Here is a 27,011-nt window from a genome sequence, read left to right as displayed (position 1 = left end):
TCCAAACATCCAGACTCAAGCTTCTCAAAAAAGTTAACTGTCAGGAACAGAGGCCTGAACTTGCATTAGGAAAAAGCTCAACCTTAAGAGAAACTGTGAAAGACCAGCAACTTTTCCAGGTTAAACAAACACTATCTCTTTCTACACACAGACTCAGAAGTACAGCAAAATAAACACAGCTCAGAAAATAATGGGAAGTCCAACCCCATTTAAAGGACTTGGGGACAAGCCCAACTTATAAAAAGTCTCCTGTAATAAAGAAAACACACACACAAACTGCAAATCCTGGTTACATTCCCACTCGCTATATTGTGTCATTCGCCAGACCATAGGCAGGAGCAGCAAAGTGGAGCGTGTTAGATGAAGAAAAGGAAAGGTGTTATAATAGAGGCAGCCTACAACAATACTGGGGGCGGGGACACGCTCCGGGGCCTCGAGTTCAGAAGGCAGGTGTGTAACCGCCACCGGCTTCTACCGCTGAGCTTGGAGCCACAACAGTGGCACTACTAACCAAACCTGAGTTTCCTGTGCTGGAGAGCTTCTTTCTTATTTCTGGCATTTCAAGCAACTGCTGAGTCCAAAGATGAGTTTTGATGAAATCAGCCCACAGTACTGACGCTATGGATAGAACACAGCTTAGATTTCACTATTTAGTGTAACAAAGATTATAAGCCAGACTGTATTTTATTGCTACATTTTCCCCACACCCATTATGGGTACATTTGCTTCCACCTACCCTTTCTATAATACTGGCATGGTTTAGAGTTGTTAAAAAAAAAAAAAAAGCCAGTCTGGATTCATCCTCTCTTTACAAAAGTGTTGATTTATTTATACTGCACTTGATTCAGCCCCTCCAAATACACAGCTTCCAACAGGCAGAGTTAGAGAAGCAGGCACCACAAACCATAGTTTAAAAATATGCAGGCAGCAGGCACTGTACCCGTTTAACTATAACTGAGATCTGCTGATACTTCAAACCAGCTACACTAAAGCCATCTCTGGGGGCATCTAGATGGAGTCTTAATCCTGATGGCCATATCTGGTTGTTCTAGAGTCTAACAGGATACCTGGGTTATGCCTGTGGCCAGCCAAGTGGGAAGAGTATGTAGAGCCCACATCTAACTACAGCAGGTCTTCAAGCTTACTATCCTGTCACGGTTTATAAAGATGAGGAACTAATCATTTGGGAGCTGTGCAGTCAAAATGTCCAGAAAACAAATATACTATTACAGTGTGTAAAATCAAGTCAACCATCTTGTGGATCCTTGGCTGTCTCTGGTTATGACCTCAAACACTTAAAAAGGAAACCTCAAGTATGCTGGGAGATAATGATCAGAACGCTTGGGTATCTTGGCTCCTGACTATCAAGTAGCAGGGCTCACCGCCATGTTACTTCTTGCAATAAGCATACAGGGCAACTCCTTAGAGACTGCTCATTATCGATGCTAAGCTCCTGAGAGGTCAGGGGGCGGGTAGGCTCAGGACTATCCAGGGCTGAGCAAACTCTGTAAACCAGCCTTACAGCTCTAAGTCTTATCCTGGTTCTGAGAACATTTCAGTTCTGCTCCAAGTCCGCTTTGTTCCAATTCAGCGATGACAGACATATATTTGAACTCATTTGGTCTGAAGTTAAAGGTCTCCACTAACCCGTAGGTCTCTTTTCGATCAGTGGCATAGAAGAGCTGAACTTGGTTGGCAATGCACTGTGCCTCAGCAACATTCTGAAAGGTAAAAAGAACAGTCAGGTCCTTTCCAGCACAGGGCATGAAGCTCTGTGTCTAAGTCCTATGGCAGTTGGGGGCCCTCATCCAGGAGTCACTGCTTGCAGAAAGCTTCCCTGACATCCCAAGTCTTGGTGAGGTGCCCCTTTCCTGTGTATTCAAATTACCCTACACGTCCCTCTAACATAGTATGCATCATACTGTCTTGTATCTGTCCTTTTTTTCCTCTTTTCCTTTTTGTCTGTCTTCCTTTGTGTGAATTTCTCAAAGTATGTGCTTCTTTTACATCCTGTACCCAGTGAAATCTGGTGAATGTTTGCTAATAAATTAATGCATATGTTAAAAATTTCCCTCTTCATTCAGTTCTTTAGTAACTGTTAAGTTTATCTCAAGGCGGAAAAAAATAGCAATAGTTACCCAGCTCCAAGAACCAGTTTGTGAGTTACTACTAAGTTCTTGACTAACCAGACAAACTTTGAATAAAACCTGTTCCTCATACCACCTCAGTCAAAAAAGTAGTGCCAAAGCCAGCTGTAGTTTTACAATTCGTCCATAAAGTCTATGACACAATGTTTTTTTCTTTTTTCTCTTTGACTGTGCTGCGTGGCTTGTGGGATCTTAGTTCCCTGACCAGGGACTGAACCCAGGCCCTCGGCAGTGAAGGTGCGAAGTCCTAACAACTGGACTGCCAGGGGATTCTCTATGACACTCTTTCTTCCCTGTGATGGAGCCTCATTTCTCTTTCCTTGAGTGTTGGCTATACGTAGTGACTTGCTTCTAACAAATGGACTAAAGTGGAATGATGAAAAATGACTTCTGCTATTCAGTCACAGAAGACATTTCAGGTTCTGTCTTGCTATCTCTCTTGAATCACTTGCTTTGGGGAAAGTCAGTTGCCGTATCATGAGGACATTCAAGTAGCCTACGGAGAAGCCAGTGTGGCAAGGAAATGAGGCCTCCTGCCAACAGCCATGCAAGTGGGGTCAGAGGTGGGTCGTCAAGCCCAATCAGCCTTCAAATGACTGTCGTCCTTGCCAACATCTTGACAGCAACTTCATGAGAGACTCTGAGCCAGAGCCACCCAGACATGCTGCTCCTGAACTCCTGACACACAGAAACTGTGAGGCGATAGATATTTGTTGTTTTAAGCCACTAAGTTTTGGAGTAGTTATTTGTTATGCAGTCATTTCTAACTAATCCACCCGCAAAGCCCCAGGGAAAAGAAGGGGCCACCTTCTCTAAAGCTCAGTAGCAGGGAAATGGTGACCAGACCACTCTGTGTAACAGAAGTGGGATCAGGACACAGGCTACACTCTTGAAACCTTACAAGAGAGTTACTTCAAAAACTCTTACTTTTGTTTCCTATACATTCTCTGGTGCCAGCTGATCAGAGGCACTTATTCATGATTACAATGTTCACACAGCCAAAACCCAACCCCAAGCGATAATGGAAAATTCCTACTAAAACTGTCAGAAGTGTGCTATGCGTAGCTACAGTGATGAAAAGAGGTTTATAAATACCACAGCCTGCTTCACCTCCATTCCCTCCTATGGGCCTTGCAGGTCATTTCTCATAAGCAGGCACTGATCTCTGAGACTGGATCTTCAATCAAAAGCCATTTTCCAAAATGCTGGCTATTTCAAATTAATAGAATTTTAGAGCTGGAAGGGGCCTTAGAGATCACCCAGTCCTCATTTAATGGACCAGGAAACCAAAGCAGATGAGGGTCAGGGATAGACCCAAGGTCATATGGCTAACAAGTGGCAGACCAAGGACCAGACCTCTGGACTCCCAGGCTGGTACTCCCTCCACTTCACCCTGATAGTATTTCTGGTGGGGCAAATAATTAAGACTGATCAAGGTCGATAACTCTACTTCATCATTTTTATCTTTCTTATATTCAAACATGCCTCAAGAACAAACCATCTCTAAAGCAAGTGCATAATCTGAGGCAGATACCACCACTCTCTGAGGCCCTAAACTGTAGGGCCTGTGAGTCAACTTTTATTTGAGGCTTAGGATGGTGGAGGTAAGGGTGATTTCAGTTGTGTACATTCTAGAACAGTGCTGCTCAAACTGCAGAGTCCTAGGTGGAGGTGCCTCTGGTCCCTTCACCTCTCTTTCAGCTGTTATATCCTGGGGTTTTACATAATAAGATTCTGTGTGGATAAAGGGCTCTGACCACTAGTTTGAAGACCATTAGAATGGTGGGTAGAGAGTTAAGATATGGAGATATGTGCAAATGTCTCTCATGGAGGATTATGGAAAGCTCTCCTGCACCCCAACCCCTGCCCACTTATTCACCCCCTGCCTTTTATTCTCTCAACATGAAACAGTAGTCTCTTCCCTTTCCAAGACCCAAGAAGATAAACATATTAATTCCCTATGTTGCTCAACAAGGAGGTTTATTAACAAACCTGATTCCTCCCTCTTTTCAATCTTAATAGCTACAATCAAATTACCAAGTCTTGCCCATTTTATTCCCTATATATTTCTGGAGACATTCTCTCTCCTCCATCCCTACTACCACTGCTCTAGTTTAGGTCTTTACTACTTCTTGCCCAGACTATTGCAACTGCATTTTAAATGATCACACTGACCAGGCTAGAACTAAAAAATATTTAGGAAGCAAATACTTAAGGTTAATGGTCTTAAAATCCAACTCTTTATGGGTCAACCCCCATTCAAAACCCTTTAATGATCTTTTTGTGCCCACAGGATAAAGCTGATCCTTTAAACACAACCCACCAAACCTCCTTTTTTAATATACCAGTGACAGCAAACTGCTTGTAATACCCCAAGTCATTTTATGCCTCCTAGCATTTATGTATTCTATTTCCACCACCTGGAACATTCCCCTCCCCCTCCCCACTTTACTCTGCTAAACTCCTGCTAATCTTTGAGGTTCAGCTCAGGTGTCATCTCTAGGAAGGCTTCTTCCTCCTTCTGGGCCAGGAACGCTCCCCCTGCCCCCTCCCCCAATGCTGTGCATGTCTCTCTCCTAGCACTTACTACATTCCAATGAAATCATCTGTTAACACACATGTGGACACAAATAAGGCTTTCTAATACTATACTAAATTTTCATCATTAAAGTTAATCAGTTCAGAATAAACCTCTAGTTTCCAGGTATTTCTATTCATTTGCTTTACTGTATTTGGAAACACTATGCCTAAACTGCAAACTCATGCATGAGTGTGCAGGGGATCATATATTTATATTACATTTCTAGGTTTCCCATCTCTGAATCGTGTATCTCTACACTAAATTCTAACATGTCTAATTCTGTACTACATTAGAAACTCACAGTCAAGTTGACTTATACAAGGCAAAGGTGTGTTGTCTGGTATGATGTTAAATATAAGGCTAGGAAGCAAATTTTAATAATTATGGGTCTGAGACTACTAGGGTGAGGGGGTATAAATGCTAAAACAGAAAGCGTCTCCTCTGACCTCTAGAGTCCACTTCTAATACAGTTAGATATTATGCTTTGCTGAAGATCAGAAAATGCAGTATAATCTCTATGTCACTCACTCCTGTGGTCAAATTTTAAACTTTATCATTATTGATAACTATATCCCCTCCAAATCTCAATTTGAAACATCCGTACTTTGTCTACTATTTCCTATATTTAACACTCACTCCCAAATTAAAAAATCCTTTAACTCAAGTAGGACTCGCAGTTCTGTCTCTAACCTTTCTCATGTTTCCACTTCCCTCTTTATCCAACTTGCATTCCATTGTCAATAATTACAATCATTCCTTTGCATTCACTTTTAAATTCCTGGTCCCTATCTTGCTTCATTACATCACTTGGCTAAACCATAACCCTAGTTAAATCCAACTCTCGGTCCTCCCTCTCTGTGCTTGTACCCGCACACCCATTCTCTCTTCCATTTTCCTAGATCACACGTCAACAAACACTTTCTGGAAAGGGAGACACTGTTAATATTTTAGGCTCTACGGCCCTACAGTCTCTGTTGCAGCTACTCAACTCTGTTGTAGAGGTAAAGCAGCCATAGATAACATGTAAATGATAAACATGGCTGTGTTCCAATAAAATTTTATCTACAGACACTGAAATTTGAATTTCATATACTTTTCACAGGCCATGAAATATTATTCTTTTTTAGTTGTTTGTTTCCTCAACTACTTAAAGATGTAGAACACATTCTCAACTCATGGGCCTGTCCTAGACAACAATTTCACACTTTCTCTTTTCCACCCAAAAGTCCAACACCTATTCTTCCATCCTCACTCTCAGCTGACGATCTTTCTTTTCACTAAGCAATCTGAAGAGAACTTCTTACAAGCTACCACCACCTCTATTCATTTAACTGTATTTGTGTCATTATATCCTGGCTTCTCTCCTGTTGTTACGTTTCTGGCAAAGATCAACCCCTCATTCCCAAGACTCACCCCACTCAAAAACACCACTTCAACAACTCTCCAGCCTCCTTGTCCATTATCAATATTTCCCTCTCTACTGGATCTTTCCATCAGCCTATACATATAATGTTATTTCTCTCATTTAAAACAAAACCAAAAAAAACTCTCATCCCCACTTCTTCCCCTATTCTCTCCTTCCCTTCTCAAAAACATCCCTTGAAAGATGTGTTTATGCTTACTCTTTCTCTTCCCATTCTTTCTTAAATGTACTCCAATCATGCTTCTGTCCTACCACTCTTTTGAAACTGCCCTTATAAAGGTCCCCAATGACTTCCATGTTGTGAAATCTAGTAAATTCTCAGTCCTCATCTCATTTGCCCTACCAGCAAGTGAGATTTGGCTAGTTGAGCACCCTTGTTCCTTGAAACATTTTATCTTAGCTTCCAGGGGCTTCTACCATCTTAGTTTTCCTCCTGTCTCACTGACTCTTCCTTTTTAATCTTCTTTGCTGATGCTTCCTCATCACTCCAGGGCTCAGTTCTTAGACCTCTTCTCTTTTCTACCTTAATTAACTTCCTTGGTGATTTCATTCAGTCTCATGGCTTTAAATAACAACCTGTATGCTGACTACTCTCATTTTTCTCTCTCTAGCTTGGACCTCTCCCCTGAACTCCAAGCTCATGTATCTAACTGCCTACTACTTGGATATCTAACAGGCGTCTCAGATTTAACGTGTTGAAAACTGAGCTCCTGATCTTCCTCCCAAACCTCTTCCGCCTGCAGTCTTGTCTGTCTCAGTTAATGGCAACTCCATTCTTCTGGGTAGGATTTTGGGTGACTTCCAGTTGAGTGTGATGGGTAGAAGGAAGAATGGGAGAAATGGGACTGAACAGTTACAGGAATAACAGACAAGGAAGGAGAGTCTCAATTATGTCCTAGACTTGGGGCTTACTGCTACTATGAGATACTAGCTGAGTAGCATAACTTTTCCCTTTCTTGTATGCAGCTGATTAAGAGACAGAGGAAAAATAAGTGGGTGTTGTAATAAAGAACCTCAGGAGGAAGAGGCACTAACGTGCCCACTATCTTGAGGACATCCTGAACTTAAACCCTGCCAGATAAATGAGACTGAAATGAGCAAGGACTAGACGAACAGGCTGAACAGTAATCATAAAACTGCTCCTGGCCCTGGATATGTAAAGAACACACACAACAGACATCATTACCTACGGGCATATGGTCAATGCTCTATCCCAGGAAATGGGAAAAGGAGGAAGGAAATTCACTATGTATGATGAATGCTGTACATGTGAACGGTGTGGAGGAAGATAAAAGATTAAGAACTATTCTAGACTTTGAACTCTTCCCTACATTTAAGAAGCCAATTTACTTGTCCATAGTCTCTTGCCTGAAACCCCTAGGGCCAGATGTGTCTTGGAGGCAGAATTACTGGATTTTAGAAAGGTAACAAGTGCAGATACCATATAACTGTATCTGAATACCTTCAGGGTCACCAGGTAAATCCAAAAAGGTAAAAGTTGATTCTTACCAGAAACGTGGAATCCATTTCTGCTGTCATCAGCACTATGCCCTTTTCTTCCTTAAGTTCAGGGTAGTGATACAAAATCAGCTGGCTGGCTGCAGCTTCCCCTCGGGTCTGTAAGGAGGAACACTTAATCAAGGCTCAGTAAGGTGCCACCACAACAAAACTGTGACTTCACAGCAACAGAGAGTCTGGAGGGAATTCTGGCTCTTAACAGCCCCTTGGGTGGCTGGTGAGTCGGAGGACTGGCACGTGGCGGTGGCCAGGTCTGCCAAGGCACATCGAAACTGACAGCTTGCACAGTGTTATTTGTGTCTTCAGTTGAAAAAGGTTTGGCTTTTCTCCCGGAAAATGTTTACAGTAGGCAGTGAATCCTTCATCACGGCCATATATTTAAAAACAAAACGGCACAAGCAGCTACCAGATCAAGTCCTAAATAAAGCAATATGCCTGTGTAATTGCCGCCTTTATGGACTAGTGCATTTCACAGTTGAAATCTACTCCCCTTGGCTGGCTCTGAGGACTGAGCTCTTTTAAGCTGTAGCAAACAGCTGGAGAGTTTGCACATGGGCCAGACTTGTAATGTGCAGTTTTAAAATATAATCTGGGTGGGAGGAAGGGGGGAAAGAAGAATGGGAACATCATAATTTCATGAAGAAGGGACAGGGCAGTGGTGACTAGACCTCACTCCAGACTAGGAAGAGAGGCTAGGTTCAAAGCCTAAGCCCTCATATAGTATAGAAAGAAACAACTATACATTCAAAAGATCTCTGGGTTTCATCTTTAAAATTTCAGCAAAAGTCCTTTTAATTATCAATACCTAATTATTGCTAGGGTACTCTTAATAATAGCTCAGCCTCAGTTCTCTCGAACGTACTTCAAATACACATCATTTTGGTCATAATTATGTTTCTGGATCTTTTTCCTATACTTGTATATGAGCTTCACGAAGGCAGTCCTAGCGTAGTTTCCAACACAACAGCATAATGGTTTAGTTCATAGACTTTGGAGTCAATAACCTGGAGTCAAGCAACCCCAGCTCTACCACTTACCAGCACTGTGAACTAACTTCTCTGAGCCCACTATTTTTTTTTTCTTTTCCTTCTACTTTTTTTTTTTAAAAAAAAAAAAACACAATATAATTTTTGGATACAATCACAAGGGCTACAGTCATGAGCAAATTCTCATTCTGTTTTGTGCTCCCTTTACCCCAACTTCAAAGCCATTATAATACATTCTTGTTTTTGCCAGATTCAGCCTCCAAATATAGAATGTCAATCCTAGTGATGATCTCATTTAAAATACTTTTATTTTAAAAGCTTCGAATGCTTTGGATCAAACTTCTTAATCTAATACTTGGGAGTAAAACAAAGAAAAAGGAAGGAGGGAAGCAAACAAAACGACATCTGTGAAATGAAAACTATGCATCTAGCACCTTAGAAAGTGCTGACCTGGTTAATAAAACACATGTAAGACAAAGCGCCTACCTTAAGGTTATAAAGATAACCGTCACCACTCACCCATGTTTGGTAAGTGAGGTACATGCAGTAAATGTTATGGATGTATGGGGAAGAGAGCAGAGAGCCAGAAATAGTCAGAGAACGTGTTTTGGGATCTTTTCAATTTCTAGGTAGTGAGCGGGGCCTAAAAAGCTAGCCCAACAAAGTATGACAATTCATCAGTGCTACAGCAAATCCTGCTGGTAGTTAGTACATATTATGTGTCCTCAAGCCTCAGCAAGGGCTCATAATAACACAGAGGGGTAGGCCTCCTTCATCTAGGGGCTGAGCACAGGCCACCTACCTGAATATTTATAAGTGCAGTGAAATGGAGTTCAGTACCTGTCCACTGCCCGACAAAAAACTCATAACCTTCCCTTCTTGGCAGTGCACAAAGAAACTGTGGGAAACAAATACATGAGGAAACAGATGAATAAATAAAATCATTTGCTCTATGTCCAACCAGCTGTGTCATTCACTCCATTTCTTCAAAGTTTGGGTTTTAAAACTTTTTTTAAATTATGAAATTCATATGTATGTGATAATGTAACAAACACTCATACACTACCCAACCCACCCAAGAAAGAAAGCATTAGAGATCCAGTTGAAGCTCTCTCTGTAAACCCATTCTAATTCCATTCCAGTATAACAGGTAAACTGCATTTGGTGTCTGTCATTCCCTTTCAGGTTTTTATACTTTTAATGTATAGGTATACATCCATAAACAAGAAATAGTACTGTTTGCATGTTTAAAAACTTAAATCGTATCAAACTATATGTATACTTTTTTTTAACATCTTTATTGGAGCATAATTGCTTTACAATGGTTATATGTATACTTTTGCAACTCGCTTTTTTTTACTTCACATCATACTTCTGAGATTTACTCATGTTGATAAGTATAACTTCTAATTCATTATTTTCACTGTTATATGGAATTTGACTACAGAAATTTACCACAATTTTATCTATCCTTCTTTTGATGAACTTTTGGGTCTTTTTCAATTTCTAAACTTTCTAATGCTGCTGCATTAATTTTTGTCACAATTATTGTAATCACTTCATATTCTACTATCTGAGGCTGATACTGAAGCATGTCTCTAAACACCAAGAAATAATTAGTTTTATGCTCAAGATGAATTGGGGAGGAGTGGTGAAGAGAATGGTGCCAGAACAAAACAAAGTATAATCGGTCCGATATGCATTAGTCATGGAATTGTCTCCTTACTGCTAACCACCAAGGCTGTTTTATTATTATTACATGAGATAACCTCAGTGCCTAATGGGTAAACATTTTTTTTAAAGCTTTATTAAGGTATACTTGAACTATAAGTTGCATATATTTAAAGCGTACAATTAGAATCGTTGTGACATATGTATACAGTGAAACCATTACCACAACCAACGCAATGAACATATCTATCATCTCTAAAAATTCCTTTGTAATTCATATCTCCTTCTCTCCCACTGCTCTTAAGCAGCTACTGACTTGGTTTCTGTCACTACTGGTCAGTCTTCATTTTCTAGAATTTCGTATAAATGAAACCACAGAATCTATACTTCTTTTTGGTCTGGCTTCTTTCACTCAGCACAATTGTTTTGTGATCTATCCATGTTGGTGCATATATCAATAGTTCATTCCTTCTTATTGCTGAATCTTACTCCATTATATATGTATTGTATATGATGTATATGTACACACACACACAATTTCTTTATTCTTTCACCTGTGATAGAGTTGGGTATCTTCAGTATTTGGTTATTACAAATAAAGTTGCTATGAACACTTGTATACAAGTCATTGAACGGACATATGCTTTCAGTTCCCTTGGGAAAATATCTAGGAGTAGAATGGCTGGGTCTTATGGCAGGTATATGCTTAACTTTTAAAGAAACTGCCAGACTCTTTTCTAAAGTGGTTGTACCATTTTACATTATTACCAGCAATATATTAGAGTTCCAGCTGTCCCATATCCTCACCAACACTTGGGATGGTCAATCTTTTTTTTCTTTTTTTTTTGCGGTACGTGGGCCTGTAGCTGTTGTGACCTCTCCCGTTGTGGAGCACAGGTTCCGGACGCGCAGGCTCAGTGGCCATGGCTCACGGGCCCAGCCGCTCCGCGGCATGTGGTATCCTCCCGGACCGGGGCACGAACCCGTGTCCCCTGCATCGGCAGGCGGACTCTCAACCACTGCGCCACCAGGGAAGCCCAATCTTTTTAATTTTAGTCATCTTAGTGGTATCTCACTGTGGTTTTAATTGCATTCCCATTATGACAAATGATGTTGAACATCTTATAACTTCCATTGCACTTCATTGGTGAATTGTCTGACTCTTTTGCTCATTTTTAAATTGGGTTGCTTGTCCTCTTATAAAGTTGTAAGAGTTTTTAGTATATTCTATATACAAGTCACTTGTCAATATATGTTTGCAACTATTTTCTCCCAGTCCGTGGCTTACCTTTTCATTTTCACAACAATGTCTTTTGAAAAGTAGAAATTTTTAATTTTTTTTATTGTGGTAAAATAGACATAACAGTTACCATTTTAACCATTTAAAGTGCACAATTCAGTGGCATTAAGTACATTCACAATGCTGTGAAACCTTCACCACCATCCATCTCCAGAACTTTTTCCATCTTCCCAAACTGAAACTCCATACCCGTTAAACAGTAACTCCCTGCCCTGCTTTCCGCTCATCCCCTGGCAACACTGTCCTTCTTTCTGTATATGAATCTATTCTAGGTACCTCATATAAGTGGAATCATACAGTATTTGTCCTTTTGTGACTGGCTTATTTCACTTAGCGTAATGTCTTTAAGGTTCATGAATGTTGCAGCATGTGTCAGAATTTCCTTCCTTTATAAGGCTGAATAATGTTCTACTGCATGTATGTATCACATTTTATTTAACCATTCATCTATCAGTGGACACTTGTGTTGCTTCTACCCTTTGGCTACTGTGACTAATGCTGTTATGAACATGGGTATACAAAGAGAAAATTTTAATTTTGATGAAATCTCATTTATTGATTTTTTCTTTTATGGTTTTGTGCTTTTTGTGAGGTATCGATACTTAAATCTCTGCCAAGCCCAGGTCACTAAGATTCAATCTAAGATTTTTTTTTCTAGATCATTTTTTTTTTTTGGCGGTACGTGGGCCTCTCACTGTTGTGGCCTCTCCTGTTGCGGAGCACAGGCTCCGGACGCGCAGGCTCAGCGGCCGTGGCTCACGGGCCCAGCATCTCTGCGGCATGTGAGATCTTCCCGGACCGGGGCATGAACCCGTGTCCCCTACATCGGCAGGCAGACTCTCAACCACTGCGCCACAAGGGAAGCCCTTTTTCTAGATCTTGAGTTAATTTTTGGATACTGTGTGAGGTAAGAGTAGAGGTTCATTTTTTTGCGTATGGATACTCAAATTGTTTTGCACAATTTGTTGGACATGTGTTGAAAAGATTATCCTTTCTCTATTTAATTACCTTGGCACCTTTGCTGAAAAACAACTGACCATGCATACGCTGGTTTACTTCTGAATTCTCCATTTTGTTCCATTGATCTATTTGTCTGTCTTTATGCTGGTACCACACTGTCTTCACTACTGTAGCTTTATGAAAACATAGTCTTGAAATCAGGTAATGTAAGTTCTCTAAATTTGTTCTTCTTTTTCAAAATTGTTTTGTTATTCTAGGTCCTTTGGATATCCAAATAAGTTTTTAAAATTGGCTTGTCAATTAAAAAAAAAAAAGAAAAAAAAAGCCTATTAGGATTTTGATTGGTATTATATTTTATCTAGAGATCACTTTGGAGAGAAATGACAACAATACTGAGTCATCCAACACAGTATATCTCTCCATTTACTTAGATGTTTTTTATTTTCTCTCAGCAATGTTTAGAAGCATTTTTTGAGAATCTTAGAAATTAGTATAGACACCAAGCCAGCTGACCCATCTCACCTATTCCCTTTCTCTTAGGTCTTCTGGCAGCTCAATACCCCAGCAACAATTTCATAATTCCTTTTAGGTATATATAATCAAAATAGCATGGCCAAAGCTGAAAAGAAACCGCCAATAAAAGAGAAACTTAAAGGAGGCTGAAAAGATTAAGGTCTCAGGTATTGCTTCCAACGTTCACTTATATTAATAAATAAAGATCCGCATCAGAAAGGGCTGAGACGTTTCAGAGAGCTACACAGCCACAGGCTCATTGGGCCAAACCCACATGATTTCATAAGGCTAAAAATCTTACTTATCAGTACAATCAATATGTGAGCATCTTTGTTAAATAACTGTAACATGTGAGATGGTATGGAGCATGAAGAGGTTGGTTAGGAAACATCCTTGTCTGGCAGCACTGATAAGCAATCCTCATATGGTCACTGGACACTTACTGTTGGACAGGACTGAGCTCGGTTCCAGATCAAATCAAACTTCTCTTTCTGTAGGTTAGAAAAGAATAAAATTCAAAAACAAGAAAACATAAAAGGCCACAATCACATTTAAATTCACCAGGACTGAACTCTAGAACTAAAATACAACTAAAACAACCCCAAGTTCCATCATCTACAAATCCCTCTTACAACAAAGAGGAAAAAGTAGAGGTACGCTTTCCTGTTCAATATCAGAATTCTGTGTGAAGAGTGGATACTGCAAACGCTCTAACTCTTCAGGGGACTCTGCCCAGTGTCAGAGACAACAGGTCACTGAGTTTGTCCAGGGAGAGCTAAGAAGGCCTGTTCAAACAATGAGTCAGCATTGGAGACCTAAAATATCATGAAAAGTGCCGAGCCTTCTGAATGTTGCACTCATGAAAGGAAAGGGTATATATGTAAAAGATCTTTTTATTTTCTTAATAGAAAATAAAAGATAGCAATACTCTCACAACAACCAAAAGGCCTGGCTTTCTTTTTCCATCTGTAAGTTTTCCTCCTTAAACTTACACGTGTAAGCTCAGTATATATTTGGGTGCTTGATATAAACTTAACCTAAAGCTACTTCCTCTTCAGAGAAGAACAATTAAAGAACTAGCTGATAACCCAGTACATTAAATGCTTTCTTCTGGTAGAAGGCAGCAGGACATAAACCAGAAGAAGTCGGCAGCCTTCCTTCCCAGTCACAGATCTTAATGGTCAAGCAGTGGCCCGTTACTATCTCCAAGAAAGCAATTTTGAGAAAGGAAAAAAAAAAGCCATTTGCTAAGGGGAAATGCCAGAAAAAGACTAGGAGGAAGCTCCAAGTCAGCTCAGGTACAGCTCACTCACAGACAGGAAGGGAAGAAAGCTAGGCCAGAGGCCCTGTCCTAAATTCCAAAAGCTTGGCTGGAAAACACCAAAAAGAAATAAAAGACACTTGGAAATTGCTCAGCAACATAAACTTACACCATGCTCCCTTGTCAGAGACTTGACTCAAAGAGACATTTCTAAACCAGAAAGATGAAAAACAAAAGCCATAAATATACCATATGGAGCTCCCAATCTTTGGTGCTCAGGGTATAATAAAAACCCTCAGAGCTATAAATGTAAGTTCTCAAGAGGCAATAAACATAGGAAAAGTAAAAGCAACTGGCCTGCTAAGGTTAGAGCCCTGACCTTCATGTTATAACACTCTCATTTTCCCCTCCAAACTACTTACAGGAATAACTGCGTAGACTGTATCTTTTGCTGCAAAATACTGCTGCCAAATCTGTACAAAAAAGAGAGAGTGTCTGTGACCATCAGTAACCATTTCAACCTGTACCAAGAAGTGGTGACAGCTTTCATTGCTCAGAGTAATATGCTATTTGATAACAGGGAGGAAAACCCAACGTAATACTTTTATTACTAGTACATGATTACAAAAAAGATTTAATACAACCTACTCTTTTAGATGATTAAACTGTAACTCTTAATAACAAATTCCTATCAGAGAAACGGATTCTGAGACCTTGTTAATCACTTCTCCCAAGGTGTGCCTTGTGTGTAATAGACAAGCTTTTTTTTTTATCATATGTTCTGTCTTCTCTCCCAAAACCCGCACTGTCCGGCCAACTGTGGGCCCTCTCAGAGAGCCAGGATCAGTCATTCGGAACCCAGGGTCTGAAGTCAGGCAGATCTGGACGCAAATCCCAGCTCTTATCATTTGCTGGCTCTGCTACTTTGGGAAAACTACTGGAAATCCCTAAATTATATCAATATACTCATCAATAAAATAGTAATATTAACCTTAGAGGATTACTGTGAAGACTACTGAAATAATGTTTGTGCTTAGCACAACAGAATTATAATGCAAACCAAAGCCAAGGTGCTCCGAGGGCAAAAAAGAGGCACTTAATCCAAGTTAGGGAACAAGTGGCAGAGGAAGGGACACTTGAGCTGTATCCTGAAGAATGATCAGGAGTTAGCCAGGTGAACAGGGAGTCTGGGAAGAAAAACAGGTAGGAGAGAAGATAAGAGACACATTCTAAGCAGAGAATGACAAGCAGTAGCAAAGGCATAGAGGTTGGGGAAGGCATCATAGCCAAGGTGACACCTGAGGGAGCTGGTGTTGAAGACTGGGTCACCTTCCTTTAGAGCTACTCTGCTTTGTCAACATTCCCATGAAAATGGGGGGGGAGGGAGGCAACTGAAGATACTAATCAAAGTGTGATCTCACCAACACAAAGCACAGAAGGACTATTACCTCCTAGGACCTTACTCTATCAATGCAGTAAGGTTGCTTTTCTTTTTTTCCTTTTTTTTTTTTTTTTTTTTGCATGTCAAAACACTGTCTCATTTTTTTTTTTTTTTTTTTTGCGGTACACGGGCCTCTCACTGTTGTGGCCTCTCCCATTGTGGAGCACAGGCTCTGGACGCGCAGGCTCAGCGGCCATGGCTCACGGGCCCAGCCGCTCCGCGGCATGTGGGATCTTCCCGGACCGGGGCACAAACCCGTGTCCCCTGCATCGGCAGGCGGACTCTCAACCACTGCGCCACCAGGGAAGCCCTGTCTCCTCATTTTAAGGACAGCATATCCAGCTTATTTTTATTTAATTTGTATTAGAAGATAGTTTATGAATCCACACTGAATTTATGAGACTGACAGACGTTCCCTAACATAGTTGACCTTGGTTACTCAAAATTATATTAATGAACACAAATTCGTATCTAAAAATATAGGTCTAAATGATATTTGTCATATTATTATCAGGCCTCCTGGGCCTGGCTTCTCTCCCCCCTAAAGGACATGCCTGGTGTCCACTTCTATTGGCACTTCTTCCCAAAGGCAGTTTGAGGTCTCCCGGAGACTTTGCATTAAGCCTCTATTAACAGAAGTTAGAACTCTGCGCTGTTTTCTTTTTGTTTTTCTGTCCTTCCACTAGGCTGAAACCCCTTGAGAGCTGGGGATTCTCTCATTTATTTCTATGCCTGGCACAGAGGCTGACATTTAATAACTGTCTGCTGAAATCAATGACACAGCGTTCAAGGACACCCACAGCAATTGGCACAGCTTCCCGTAAGGGAATACGATGTAGAGTCAAACAGACAAGGGTTTGAGTCCTAGCTCTGCCACTAAGTTGCTTCATGTCTTTAAGTTACAGTTTCCTCAGCTGTAAATTGGGAATAATAGCACCTACTTTGTAAGGGGGTTATGACAATACAATGAAATAGTGTATATAAAGCCCTAAGTACAGTACCTGACACGTACTATACTGCTTTTATTATTATTTTGATTCTCTCAATATACCTAAAATATAATTCATGGAACTATAAGGAATGCCAATAAATAGCTTATTATATTCTAATTAAAGAGAAAAGAATCAGATGTGAAAATGTAAATAGCATTTACAAATGCTAATTCAAGCAAGATGGAATGCCTGGTATATGGAATGACCAAACAAGCGGAATAGATCACACGTGGTTTGAAGGTGTCCAGGAAGCTTCCTGCAGAAGGTCCTAAAATAATGGAGGACTCTGAATGTCAAGCAAAGGGATATGGGAAGTCACTGAATATTTGAGAGCAGGTTACTAACATAATATTTATTTTTATTTATTTATTTAAAAACACAAATATAGCACTTATTCTGTGCCAGGCACTGTTCCAAGTACTTTATAAATATTAACTCATTTAATTCCCCAAGTAACTCCATGAGGTAAGTACTATTATTATGTCCACTTTACAGATAGGGAATCTGAGGCCCCCAAAAGTTAACTAACTTATCAAAGTCATTCCGCTAGTAAGTGGCAGAGCTAGGACTTAAAACTGGCAGCTTGGTCCTAGAGTCTGTGTTTTAACCAATACACTATGCGAAGTAGAACTTTAGGAGGATTGAACTGGTGAGGATGTGATAGGGGGAGAGGGGGTGGGAGAAATAAGAGCAGGGAAACCTATTTAGAAAGGTAGTCATCCAGGCATAGAGTAGTGATGATTTTAAATAAGATGTGGACAACAGGAATGAAAAAGAAAGGGGAAATGTCAGTTGATTAGATATATAGGAGTGAGACCAAGTTTTTGTATGCACTATTTTTCATGTAATTCATCACTTTTGCTTTCAATGATTGCCTTTCATTTTGGCTAGAAAGAGGTGTCAGGAAATGTATGCTCCTTTCTACTTTCAGATTTGGTTCACAGAGCACACATTTTCATAAAGTATGACAATTCATTTTCATTCATTACCTGTTTTATTTCTTCTGCAGTTTTGTCTTTCACCATCTCAATGTTAAAGATTGAACTGAGGGTCTGAAAGAGAAAATAAAAGGCAATTAACACCCACAATTAAAAAAATAAAACAGTTTAACTCTATCTGTAAGCCTTGTGGGAAGCAACATGGGAGGACAGTAAAGCAGATCTTCAATGAGTGGAGAATGAGTATAAGAAAACCCACATGCTCAGAAAAGGGAGCCCCCAGGGCAGGTTTCACAGTTCTATTTTCAGGGGATATCTACTGGTACTTCCCAAATGTTTCACGCTCACTAATAAGTGTTGCAGCACTTTGCAGCTCCTAAGAGGAAAAAGTTCGGTTGTTACCTTTAACTGCTATTCTGCCAGAAGTGGCTCCTTATTTGCAAGTTAAATGACAGAGTAAACATGTTTTTATTTGATTTTTTTAAAACTACTTCCTGGGACTTCCCTGGCGGTCCAGTAGTTATGACTCCACATTTCCACCGCAGGGGGCACGGGTTCAATCCCTGGTTGGAGAACTAAGATCCCGTATGCTGCGCAGCGTGGCCAAAAAAAAAAAAATCTACTTCCTATAGAAAGTAGTAAGTAGTACATTACATTTCCTTCACATTTCCTCTAGCACCCCCAGGACCCACACTATACTAGGAGTCATATCAAGGTCATAACAAAAATTCGTAGAAATATCTCTCATCTCCACAGTTAGAAAATCACAAAATCACTGAACCACCGTAAATATGTTCAAACTTGCAGCCTCTTGTTATAGATGTTCCATATGAATTTACGCTTGGATATTTAATTAAAAACCTACCTTGTCCTTGGTGAATCCTCTGCTCATACGCTGTTTCCCCAATGTGTCTGTCTGAAATATACAGTGGGACAGGATATTAATCTATACTTTTAAGAAGAAGACCACCCTCCCTAGGTGAGGTGCCCAATAACTCATTTAGTAATGTTGCACCTCAGAACTCACTTCTCTCCACCCTATACAGTAACTGTACATACTGTTCTAAGAGTTACTGTTTGTGAGACAACTTTTCTTTGACTGATTCTGAGATACAGAGATGAGAAAGGAGTTCTTTGTTAGTAAACACCATCTACTGGTACTGAGAGTCCATTATATCCCTGCCACCATGGATGAGGGAATCCTTCCCAGAACAAGCCTACTCGGGTTTCCTGTGCTCTCTTTCCCCGTGAGCCACAGAGGAGGTAAGAATGGAATGATGTATTTTCCAAGCTGCTTCTTATCTGTGACAGCATTTCTGAAGTCAGGCAACCTCAGCAGACTATTGAGTCTTTTCTAGTACTCCATCTTAGTATTCCCTCCCTCAAATTAGACTCCCCCTCAAAAAAGGCCAGGAACAACTGAAAGTGATTATTTTCTCTCCTAGCCCACTCTCAGATAAAGGTCATGGCCAGGAAATACAATTTTGAGTTGTTTCTGACAGTAGGGATGTGTTGTTCTGAGTTTTCCATTCAATTTCTGTGCCTTTCAGAGAGGAGTGCAATCCACACCTGGGATTCTGAAGCTGAAACATACTTTCTGCATTAAACCCTGTTTTTCATTACTCTGTGCTTTAATGAATCCAAACCTTTCATAAATGATGTCGGTAGAACCAGTACCCACAAACTAGACAAAAGCGTGCTGTAGAAAAACCTGCTGGATACACCCTATGTGCCCAAAGTCTCAAGAGCAATTAATGAAACATTTAAAGCATGTCTACTACAGATGCTTTGGAAACCTATGGGGACCTGTTTTTTTGTTATCACAATAATTGACTGGATGGTTTCACCTGCATTTATGGGAGAGGCAGTGGCGCTAAATGAGCTGCAATTTTGCAGATGAGTTCTACATAATGAATTTTCCCTCATCCCACACAACTTTCCAATTCTAGCCAGACCTTCCCTCCTTCCTCCCTCCCTCCTTCCTCCCTCCCTCCTCCCTCCCTCCCTCCTTCCTCCCTCCCTCCTTCCTCCCTCCCTCCTTCCTCCCTCCCTCCTTCCTTTCCTTTCTCTTTCTTTCTCCTTTTTTATTCAATACTGAATTTTTCAGAAATGCAACTACTATGTAACTTAAGAGAAGACTGTACATTGTGGAAACTCATGAGGGTCACTGATAACAACACTGCTTATGGTTTGGGAGTTTTTATAATTACCAACATCCCGTACCAGTTTGCATTTGTTGCTTACGTATTCATGGTGATTCCATACAGAGGTGAAAGAACCTGATGACCCTACTAGGTCTCACAGCATAGTTGTGCCCAAGAACTTACATGCTGAAATCTGTACTTTATTTAAAAAATACTTCCCTTTATTACAGTTAAGGCATTATATTTATTTTTCCCCCTGAAATTATGTGTGTAGGTGGGTTATATTGTCTACATTTCATTTCAGGGTAGAATTAGAGAGAATTAAATACAATTTATTATAAAAAGGGGATGTTGGGTATCACGTGGTAGGGAACCAATGACTCAAAGTAAAGAAAAGGCTTTAGAAATGTAGTCATTAGCTATTAGCCTTCCTCTAGCTAGATAAGAAAGACAGTAAGTGAATATTTACCTAAGAGTTGCCATAATTTAAATTAAATCTTTACTTTTTCTGCTCTTGTCATCATAAAGCTGAATTTCTAAGTCTTGTTTCAAAAAGCCTTCCCAGATAATATTGAAAGTTTATAATACAGTAATATTTCCCATTGCTATTTATTTGTAATCTTGACACTATGTTTGCTAAAGGAAATTACATTTGATAAAATATTTGTAGTAGAAAGTTATTTGTTCATATAAAATTGTAAACTACGTTTATCACAGGTTGAATTTCTCCCCAACCTTGTAATGATTAACCCATTAACTATTCTTATTCTAATTAATTCAACCAGTTATTAAAAGACTGAGTGGATTCTCTTAAAATTTAGGATACCCAAGGCAAAAAAAGTTATTTTCCAAGTAAAATAAACATCTCTCCTTTTACAATGTAGAACCCCAATTTTCCACTGTAACTACCTTATTTCAGGCCCATGCAGCCCACACCTGGATATATTCTCCCTGGCTTTGCCTCTTCCCCCTCCAATTTGTTCTGTACACCACCTTAGATTAGTATTTTTCAAATCATAGGTTGTGAAATCAATTTAGTGGACTGTGGCCAAAGTTTTTTAAAAGATGAAAATAATAATAAGAGTGCATTGCATGTATCAATAGTAAAAGTAAGCATTTGTTTCAGTTATAATTATATACATATATGTGTAATGAATTGCAATGTAAAATATATTTCTTACCGTGGGTTATGGTCAAAAAGTTTGAGAAGCACTGCATTAATCTTCCTATACAATTGTCCCCTGGTATCAGTCGGGGATTGGTTCCAGGACACCTGAAGACACCAGAATCTGTAGGTGCTCAAGTCTCTTATATAAAATGGTGTAGTATTTGCATATAACCTACGCACATCTTCCCATACACTTTAAATCATCTCTAGACTACTTATAATACCTAATACAATGTAAATTCTATGTAAATAGTTGTAAATACAATAAATGCTATGTAAATAGCTACCCATAAGTGGCAAACTCAAGTGTTGCTTTTTGGAACTTTCTACAGTTTTTTTTTCCCCTGAATACTTTCTATCAGCTGTTGGCTGGATCCACAGATGCAAAATCTGTGGATGCAGAACCTGCAGGTAGGGAGGGCTGACTATACACAGCTTTCAACATGCTTTTCCCCAGCTCTGATTCTTGTTTAAGGGTAATAAGAGCTAACATGTATTAAGCACTTTTTTCCTCCCTGATCCCTACATGTGTGCCTTGCCTTGACCACTCGACTATACCCACTGGGAGCATCCCCTCTTCATCCCCTTATATCTCCACCATGACTACAGTACCTTGCCAGAAGGAGCAGTATACCATTTATGGATGGAGCTGATCCCCTCAATGAGCCCACTCCCAGGATAAGGGTCAGGGGTGGGGATGTAGAGCACTGGTGAGCCAACAACACCCAAAGGGGTAGGTCTTACCTTCTGTTCCACACATTTGATAAAGTCACCTTGCTTGGAGTGCCCCACTGGCTGCTTCCGAAACTCACTGCACTTCTCCAGTCGGGACTCAAAAGCAGTTGGGTCAGACCTGATCAAAGGTAAACCAAAGGATAAACAACCTGGGCCTTTCTTTCTTAAATAAATTTATTTATTTAATTTATTTTTGGCTGCGTTGGGTCTTCGTTGCTGCACACGGGTTTGTCTCTAGTTGTGGAGAGCAGGGGCTACTCTTCGTTGTGGTGCGCGGGCTTCTCATTGCAGTGGCTTCTCTTGCGCAGAGCACGGGCTCTAGGTGCGCGGGCTTCAGTAGTTTTGGCATGCAGGCTCAGTAGTTGCGGCTCATGGGCTCTAGAGTGCAGGCTCAGTAGTTGTGGCGCACGGGCTTAGCTGCTTTGCAGCATGTGGGATCTTCCTGGACCAGGGCTTGAACCCGTGTCCCCTGCACTGGCAGACGGATTCTTAACCACTGCGCCACCAGGGAAGCCCGCCTTTGTGGATTTTGAAATAACAAAGCACCATGTTCCACTTTCACAGAGAGAGGACACAGTCAGAGGCTGAAGGATTTGTCTTAATTTAGTTAGGCCTGAGCACAGGCCTACAAATCAAGAAAGTGGAAAGAGAAATCCACTTATTCAACTGTTATTACTCCTCAAGGGGCCTGTGTAACATTTTTCTCCTGCAGGATATTCCCTAGGGTGACACAGGGCTTGCTCCCTCAGGTACTTACACTCTGGGTATTTGGAATTTAAATCCTTAAGATAGGAAAGGTACTTTGTGGTCATCTTGCTGGGTTAGATGCAAGAATCCTCAGGCAGGAATCCCAGGTGTCCAGCTCTTACTGGAATACATCTAATTCTCAGACATGTCCCTTCCCTCCCCGACTAGGGCAAATCTCTATTTATTCAGATCCCAGCAACTCAGAGGCTTCAGGCAGCCTATTTTGCAGATTTAGCACCTGAGTTCTCCCTGACCCTCTCTCCAAAGAACCTGCTCTAGTTGATGGATCATCAGAATTTGTCCTTATGTCACAATGGGGCTGGTCTTCAGGCGTCAAGTCCGGGTTGGGGCTGCCATCTGTTAAGAATGCTTCAGGCTGTGTAGCTGACAATATCTGGCTGTGTACACTTTGGTGAAGATGTCATCCAGAGGCTCCAGCTCCCAGGCCATGAGACCTGTAGTGTCATGGGTGACGTCTGCAGGCTCCAAGGGCATCCTGGTTACCCCTCTGGTTCTTCTTGGTCAAGGCAATGGAGGGCGCTCGTCCTCCATGTAACTCTTTCTGGAGGTGATGTCGAACACCACTCCCTTCACTGCCATGTACTTGGATAGATCGTCCTTCCTTCCGGAGAAGGCCAGCTCCTCCTCGATGAAGAGCTGCACCAAGGGCCTCACCTGGTAGGGTGTGGCACCTGCCTGGCCAGGGCTGCAAGTACCAGGGCCTAGGTTAGTGTTGCCAGTGAGCAGATGGAGATGGTGAGGGGTGGCCCAGGCAGTGGAGCCCTGTGTACTCTCACCCTGGACAGCTTTCATTACTAAAACATTTTGAGTCTAAGTCTACCTCTCTGTATCTTTCACTCCCCCAGGAACAAGAGAAAATGTCTAGTTCTTTTTATGAGTACCTGAAAATTGCTCTTATGTCACCTCCTAAGTTTCTCTAGGTTGAATTTCTTCAGTTTTTTCAGCCTCTCTTCATATACATGATTTGTAAATCATTCCTTACTGTGGACCTTCTCTCTGGGCATGTTTGTTTATGCACACTCTAGATACAGTGGGCCTAAAGCTCTCACCAGTGTAGAGTGTGACGCAAAAACCCAGGTACTGGACTGGAGTGGGGTCAGCAGGGCACACAGCCTTATCTTGCTGTTGGCTCACACTGAACTGGGGTTATAAGTGCTCCAAGAGCCCAGGTTTTAGTGAGTATGCTACAGCACTAACCAATCAGGACTATAATTCCTTTTAAAATATCTCACGATAGCCCACCTGTTGGTCTTGGGCCTCACGGTGAAGCTCTGTCTTGCCTCTTTCCTCGATGACTTGGCCCAGGTTCTACTGATCCTTTCTTGGCCCTGCTTTCACTGCATACCTCCCTTTTCCTCTATCTCATGTTCTTTTCCCTTTTGTAGCCGCAGTTTTCCCTCCCATCTCACTCAACTTCTTCTAGAACTTATTCCTTCCTCTCTCCCTTTCACTCATTCAACAAACTTGACTTGTTGTCTCTCGCCTGTTGGTTGACTTGCTGGGCTTCAGAGATACAGAAATAAATAAGAAAGAGTCCCTACCTCAAGGAGCTTACTATCTAGTAGGACAGAAGGACATGTAAATAAGTACATGAGAGTGCTACAGGTATTAAGATGAAAATCTGCTCAGATATTCCCAAATGGCTAAGGTCGTTTCAGGCTCTGTTGCTCCCCATACCTGGAACACCTGCCCCCAACGTCAGTCCTTTATTCCTTTGCGCTGGGCCATAGAGCTAAAAGGAAGTTTTGGTATTAGATAAAGCTAGGGAGACTGGCAGGTACTAGAGCACAAGGGCCTTGCATGGAACACTAAGGATATGGAGTGGCCTTGGAAAGCCACTCTTTAGGAGACAGCAGTAGTATGTGTAAACACTGACACAGGAATGATCTAGTGGGGAAGGAAAGTAAAACCAGTCATTCATTTGTTCATGAATACGAATGAACAGGAGCTGTGAAGTATTCAGAATATTAGTAGACCACTCTTCTGAGATGCCTGTCTGTGAAAGGGATCAGTGAGGAAAGGCTGAAGGGGAATGTAGGTCAAGAAAAGGTTTTTAAGATGACAAATACTTGAGTATATCTGAATGCTGTTGAAGGAGAGCAAAAATCCTCATTCATTTATTGTCATTCTTTCAAAGAAAGATCATTATAGTAGCAGTGACATGGACTGGGGGTAGATGGGTCTAAGACCAGAAGTGAGGAAGACTAGTTAGAGCAGGGGTCCCCAAGCCCCGGGCCACGGACCGGTACCATTCCGTGGCCTGTTAGGAACTGGGCCACACAGCAGGAGGCAAGTAGCGGGCAAGCGAGCGAAGTTTCATTCTGTATTTACAGCCACTCTCCATCCCTCGCATTACTGCCAGAGCTCCGCCTCCTGTCAGATCAGCGGCAGCATCAGTCTCATAGGAGCGCAAACCCTACTGTGAACTGCGCACGTGAGGGATCTAGGTTGTGCGTTCCTTATGAGAATCTACTGCCTGATAATCTGAGGTGGAGGTGAGGCGCTGATGCTAGCGCTGGGGAGTGGCTGCGAATACAGAGTATCATTAGCAGAGAGGTTTGATTGCACAGAGACCATAATAAATCAATTGCTTGCAGACTCCTGTCAAAACCCTATCAGTAGGGACTTCCCTGGCGGTCCAGTGGCTAAGACTCCACGCTCCCAATGCAGGGGGCACAGGTTCAATCCCTGGTTGGGGAACTAAGGTCCCACATGCTGCACAGTGTGACCAAATAAATAAATAAATAAATGTCTTGGGGCTTCCCTGGTGGCGCAGTAGTTGAGAGTCCGCCTGCCGATGCAGGGGACACGGGTTCGTGCCCCGGTCCGGGAAGATCCCACATGCCGCGGAGCGGCTGGGCCCGTGAGCCATGGCCGCTGAGCCTGCGCGTCCGGAGCCTGTGCTCCGCAACGGGAGAGGCCACAACAGTGAGAGGCCCGCGTATTGCAAAAAAAACCAAACCAAACCAAAACAAAACAAAAAAACCCTATCAGTGAGTGGCAAGTGAAAACAAGCTCAGGGCTCCCACTGGTTCTGCATTATGGTGAGTTGTATAATTATTTCACTATATATTACAATGTAACAATAACAGAAATAAAGTGCACATAAAATGTAATGTACTTGAACCATCCCGAAACCGTAACCCGCCCCCCACCACGGCAGTCTGTGGAAAAATTGTCTTCCACAAAACCGGCCCCTGGTGCCAAAATGGTTGGGGACCGCTGAGTTAGAGGATGACTGCAATATTCTGGGTGAAGATGATAGAGTAAATTAAGGCTGTGGAAGTAGAGATGAGCTAGAACTCAAAGAAGTTACAGCATCAGTCTTAGGTTTCCTTTCCTAAGACAACTGTGCCCACCCTGCCAGATTCTCTCCCAAGTCCCTTCGATTTTCACTTTTGATCTCTTTCAGCTCTTCCCAGTTCAACTCTTTGGACCCTCCAAGGCCCCCTTATACCCACCTCAACCTCCTCTAATCTCCAGGTCCTTCTCTCTGGAAGGTGAAGGGTAGTGTTAGGAACCCCGGATTCCAAGTCAGAGAAATCCCAACCAGCTGTGTGACCTTTGGCAGGCCTCTTAACTCTCTCTGATCCTCAGTTTTCTCATCTTAATGAGAGAGTTCAACTGAGAGCCAACTGTAACACTATTAATCTTTGATGCCCTGCCCCCACCCAATCTCCTTTCCTTACAGTCAGGGTCCTCAACTAGAAGCCTGGGAACCCGAGTCCTAGGACAAGGCTCAGCTGCCTCAATAGGTGACCTTGAGCAAGTCAAGTCCCTTCTCTGGAAGGCTCCATTTTTCCCATTTCGATAATGAGTACAGGTCTCTCGGAGTTGCCTGCCTCTTAAGGGCTGTCGTAAGAGTCGACCTCAGCGTTTTGAGAACTAAAGCAGACAGAAAGACAACTGGGGCTTCGCAGAGACTCCCGGCTCTCACACTAGCTGTGTGATCTTAGGCAAGTGACCAAGCCTCTCTGAGCCTAGATAACCATCTGTAGAGTGGGGGCAGTGCCAGTGATCCTCTAGCAGGGCTGCTGGAAGGGCTGAGAGCGCCAGATACAGATACACCAGGAGCGCGGGCCGAGCGCCGCCCCTCCTCCCTGCCCGCCGCCCGCCGCCGGCCGGGCCCGCACCTGCGCAGCTGCTGGATCTTGTCGCGGTAGCGGTCGTAGAAGGGGTTAGCCTCGATCTCTTTCCCGACCCCGCTGCCTTCGACGCCCCCCGCGGGCCGGCCCGAGCCGCGGCGCACCGGGAACACGCGCAGCTGCGCGGGTGACACGAGCCCCAGGCCCAGGGCGCGGCTGCGCACCGCGCACAGGCCGCGGTAGAGGCCGGCCACCTGCAGGACGGCCGGGCCCGCGCCACCCGCTGCCGCCACCACGGCAGCCATGGCTGCCCCCGCCTCCTCCTCCTCCTCCTCCCCGGGCACGTCGGCCTCGGCCCGCGGCCCGCGCGCCCGCTCCAT

The 27,011-nt window shown here is 42.2% G+C and overlaps 1 protein-coding gene across 2 annotated transcripts; it reads right to left on the bottom strand.

Moving 5' to 3' along the window:
• Positions 1-803: 803 nt before the first annotated feature.
• ATPAF1 (ATP synthase mitochondrial F1 complex assembly factor 1) lies at positions 804-27,011 on the bottom strand. Of its 2 annotated transcripts, XM_060140136.1 has the most exons (10): positions 26,680-26,949; positions 21,788-21,896; positions 18,597-18,647; positions 17,783-17,845; positions 14,783-14,833; positions 14,413-14,469; positions 13,543-13,590; positions 9,458-9,553; positions 7,661-7,768; positions 804-1,721 (listed from the first exon to the last, which is right to left on the bottom strand). In XM_060140136.1, exons 1-10 carry the CDS (start codon positions 26,934-26,936, stop codon positions 1,527-1,529), a joined length of 1,035 nt encoding a protein of 344 aa, XP_059996119.1. In that variant the 5' UTR covers positions 26,937-26,949; the 3' UTR covers positions 804-1,526. The 2 variants fall into 2 exon arrangements, with proteins under 2 accessions (XP_059996119.1, XP_059996118.1); XM_060140135.1 differs by lacking the exon at positions 14,413-14,469 and having other exon boundaries at positions 26,680-27,011.

The sequence above is a fragment of the Lagenorhynchus albirostris genome, chromosome 2, assembly GCF_949774975.1.
Source record: "Lagenorhynchus albirostris chromosome 2, mLagAlb1.1, whole genome shotgun sequence".
NCBI classification, from domain to species: Eukaryota; Metazoa; Chordata; class Mammalia; order Artiodactyla; family Delphinidae; genus Lagenorhynchus; species Lagenorhynchus albirostris.
The sequence above is the reverse complement of the archived record's forward strand: the minus strand, read 5'-3'. Positions and strand labels throughout refer to the sequence as shown.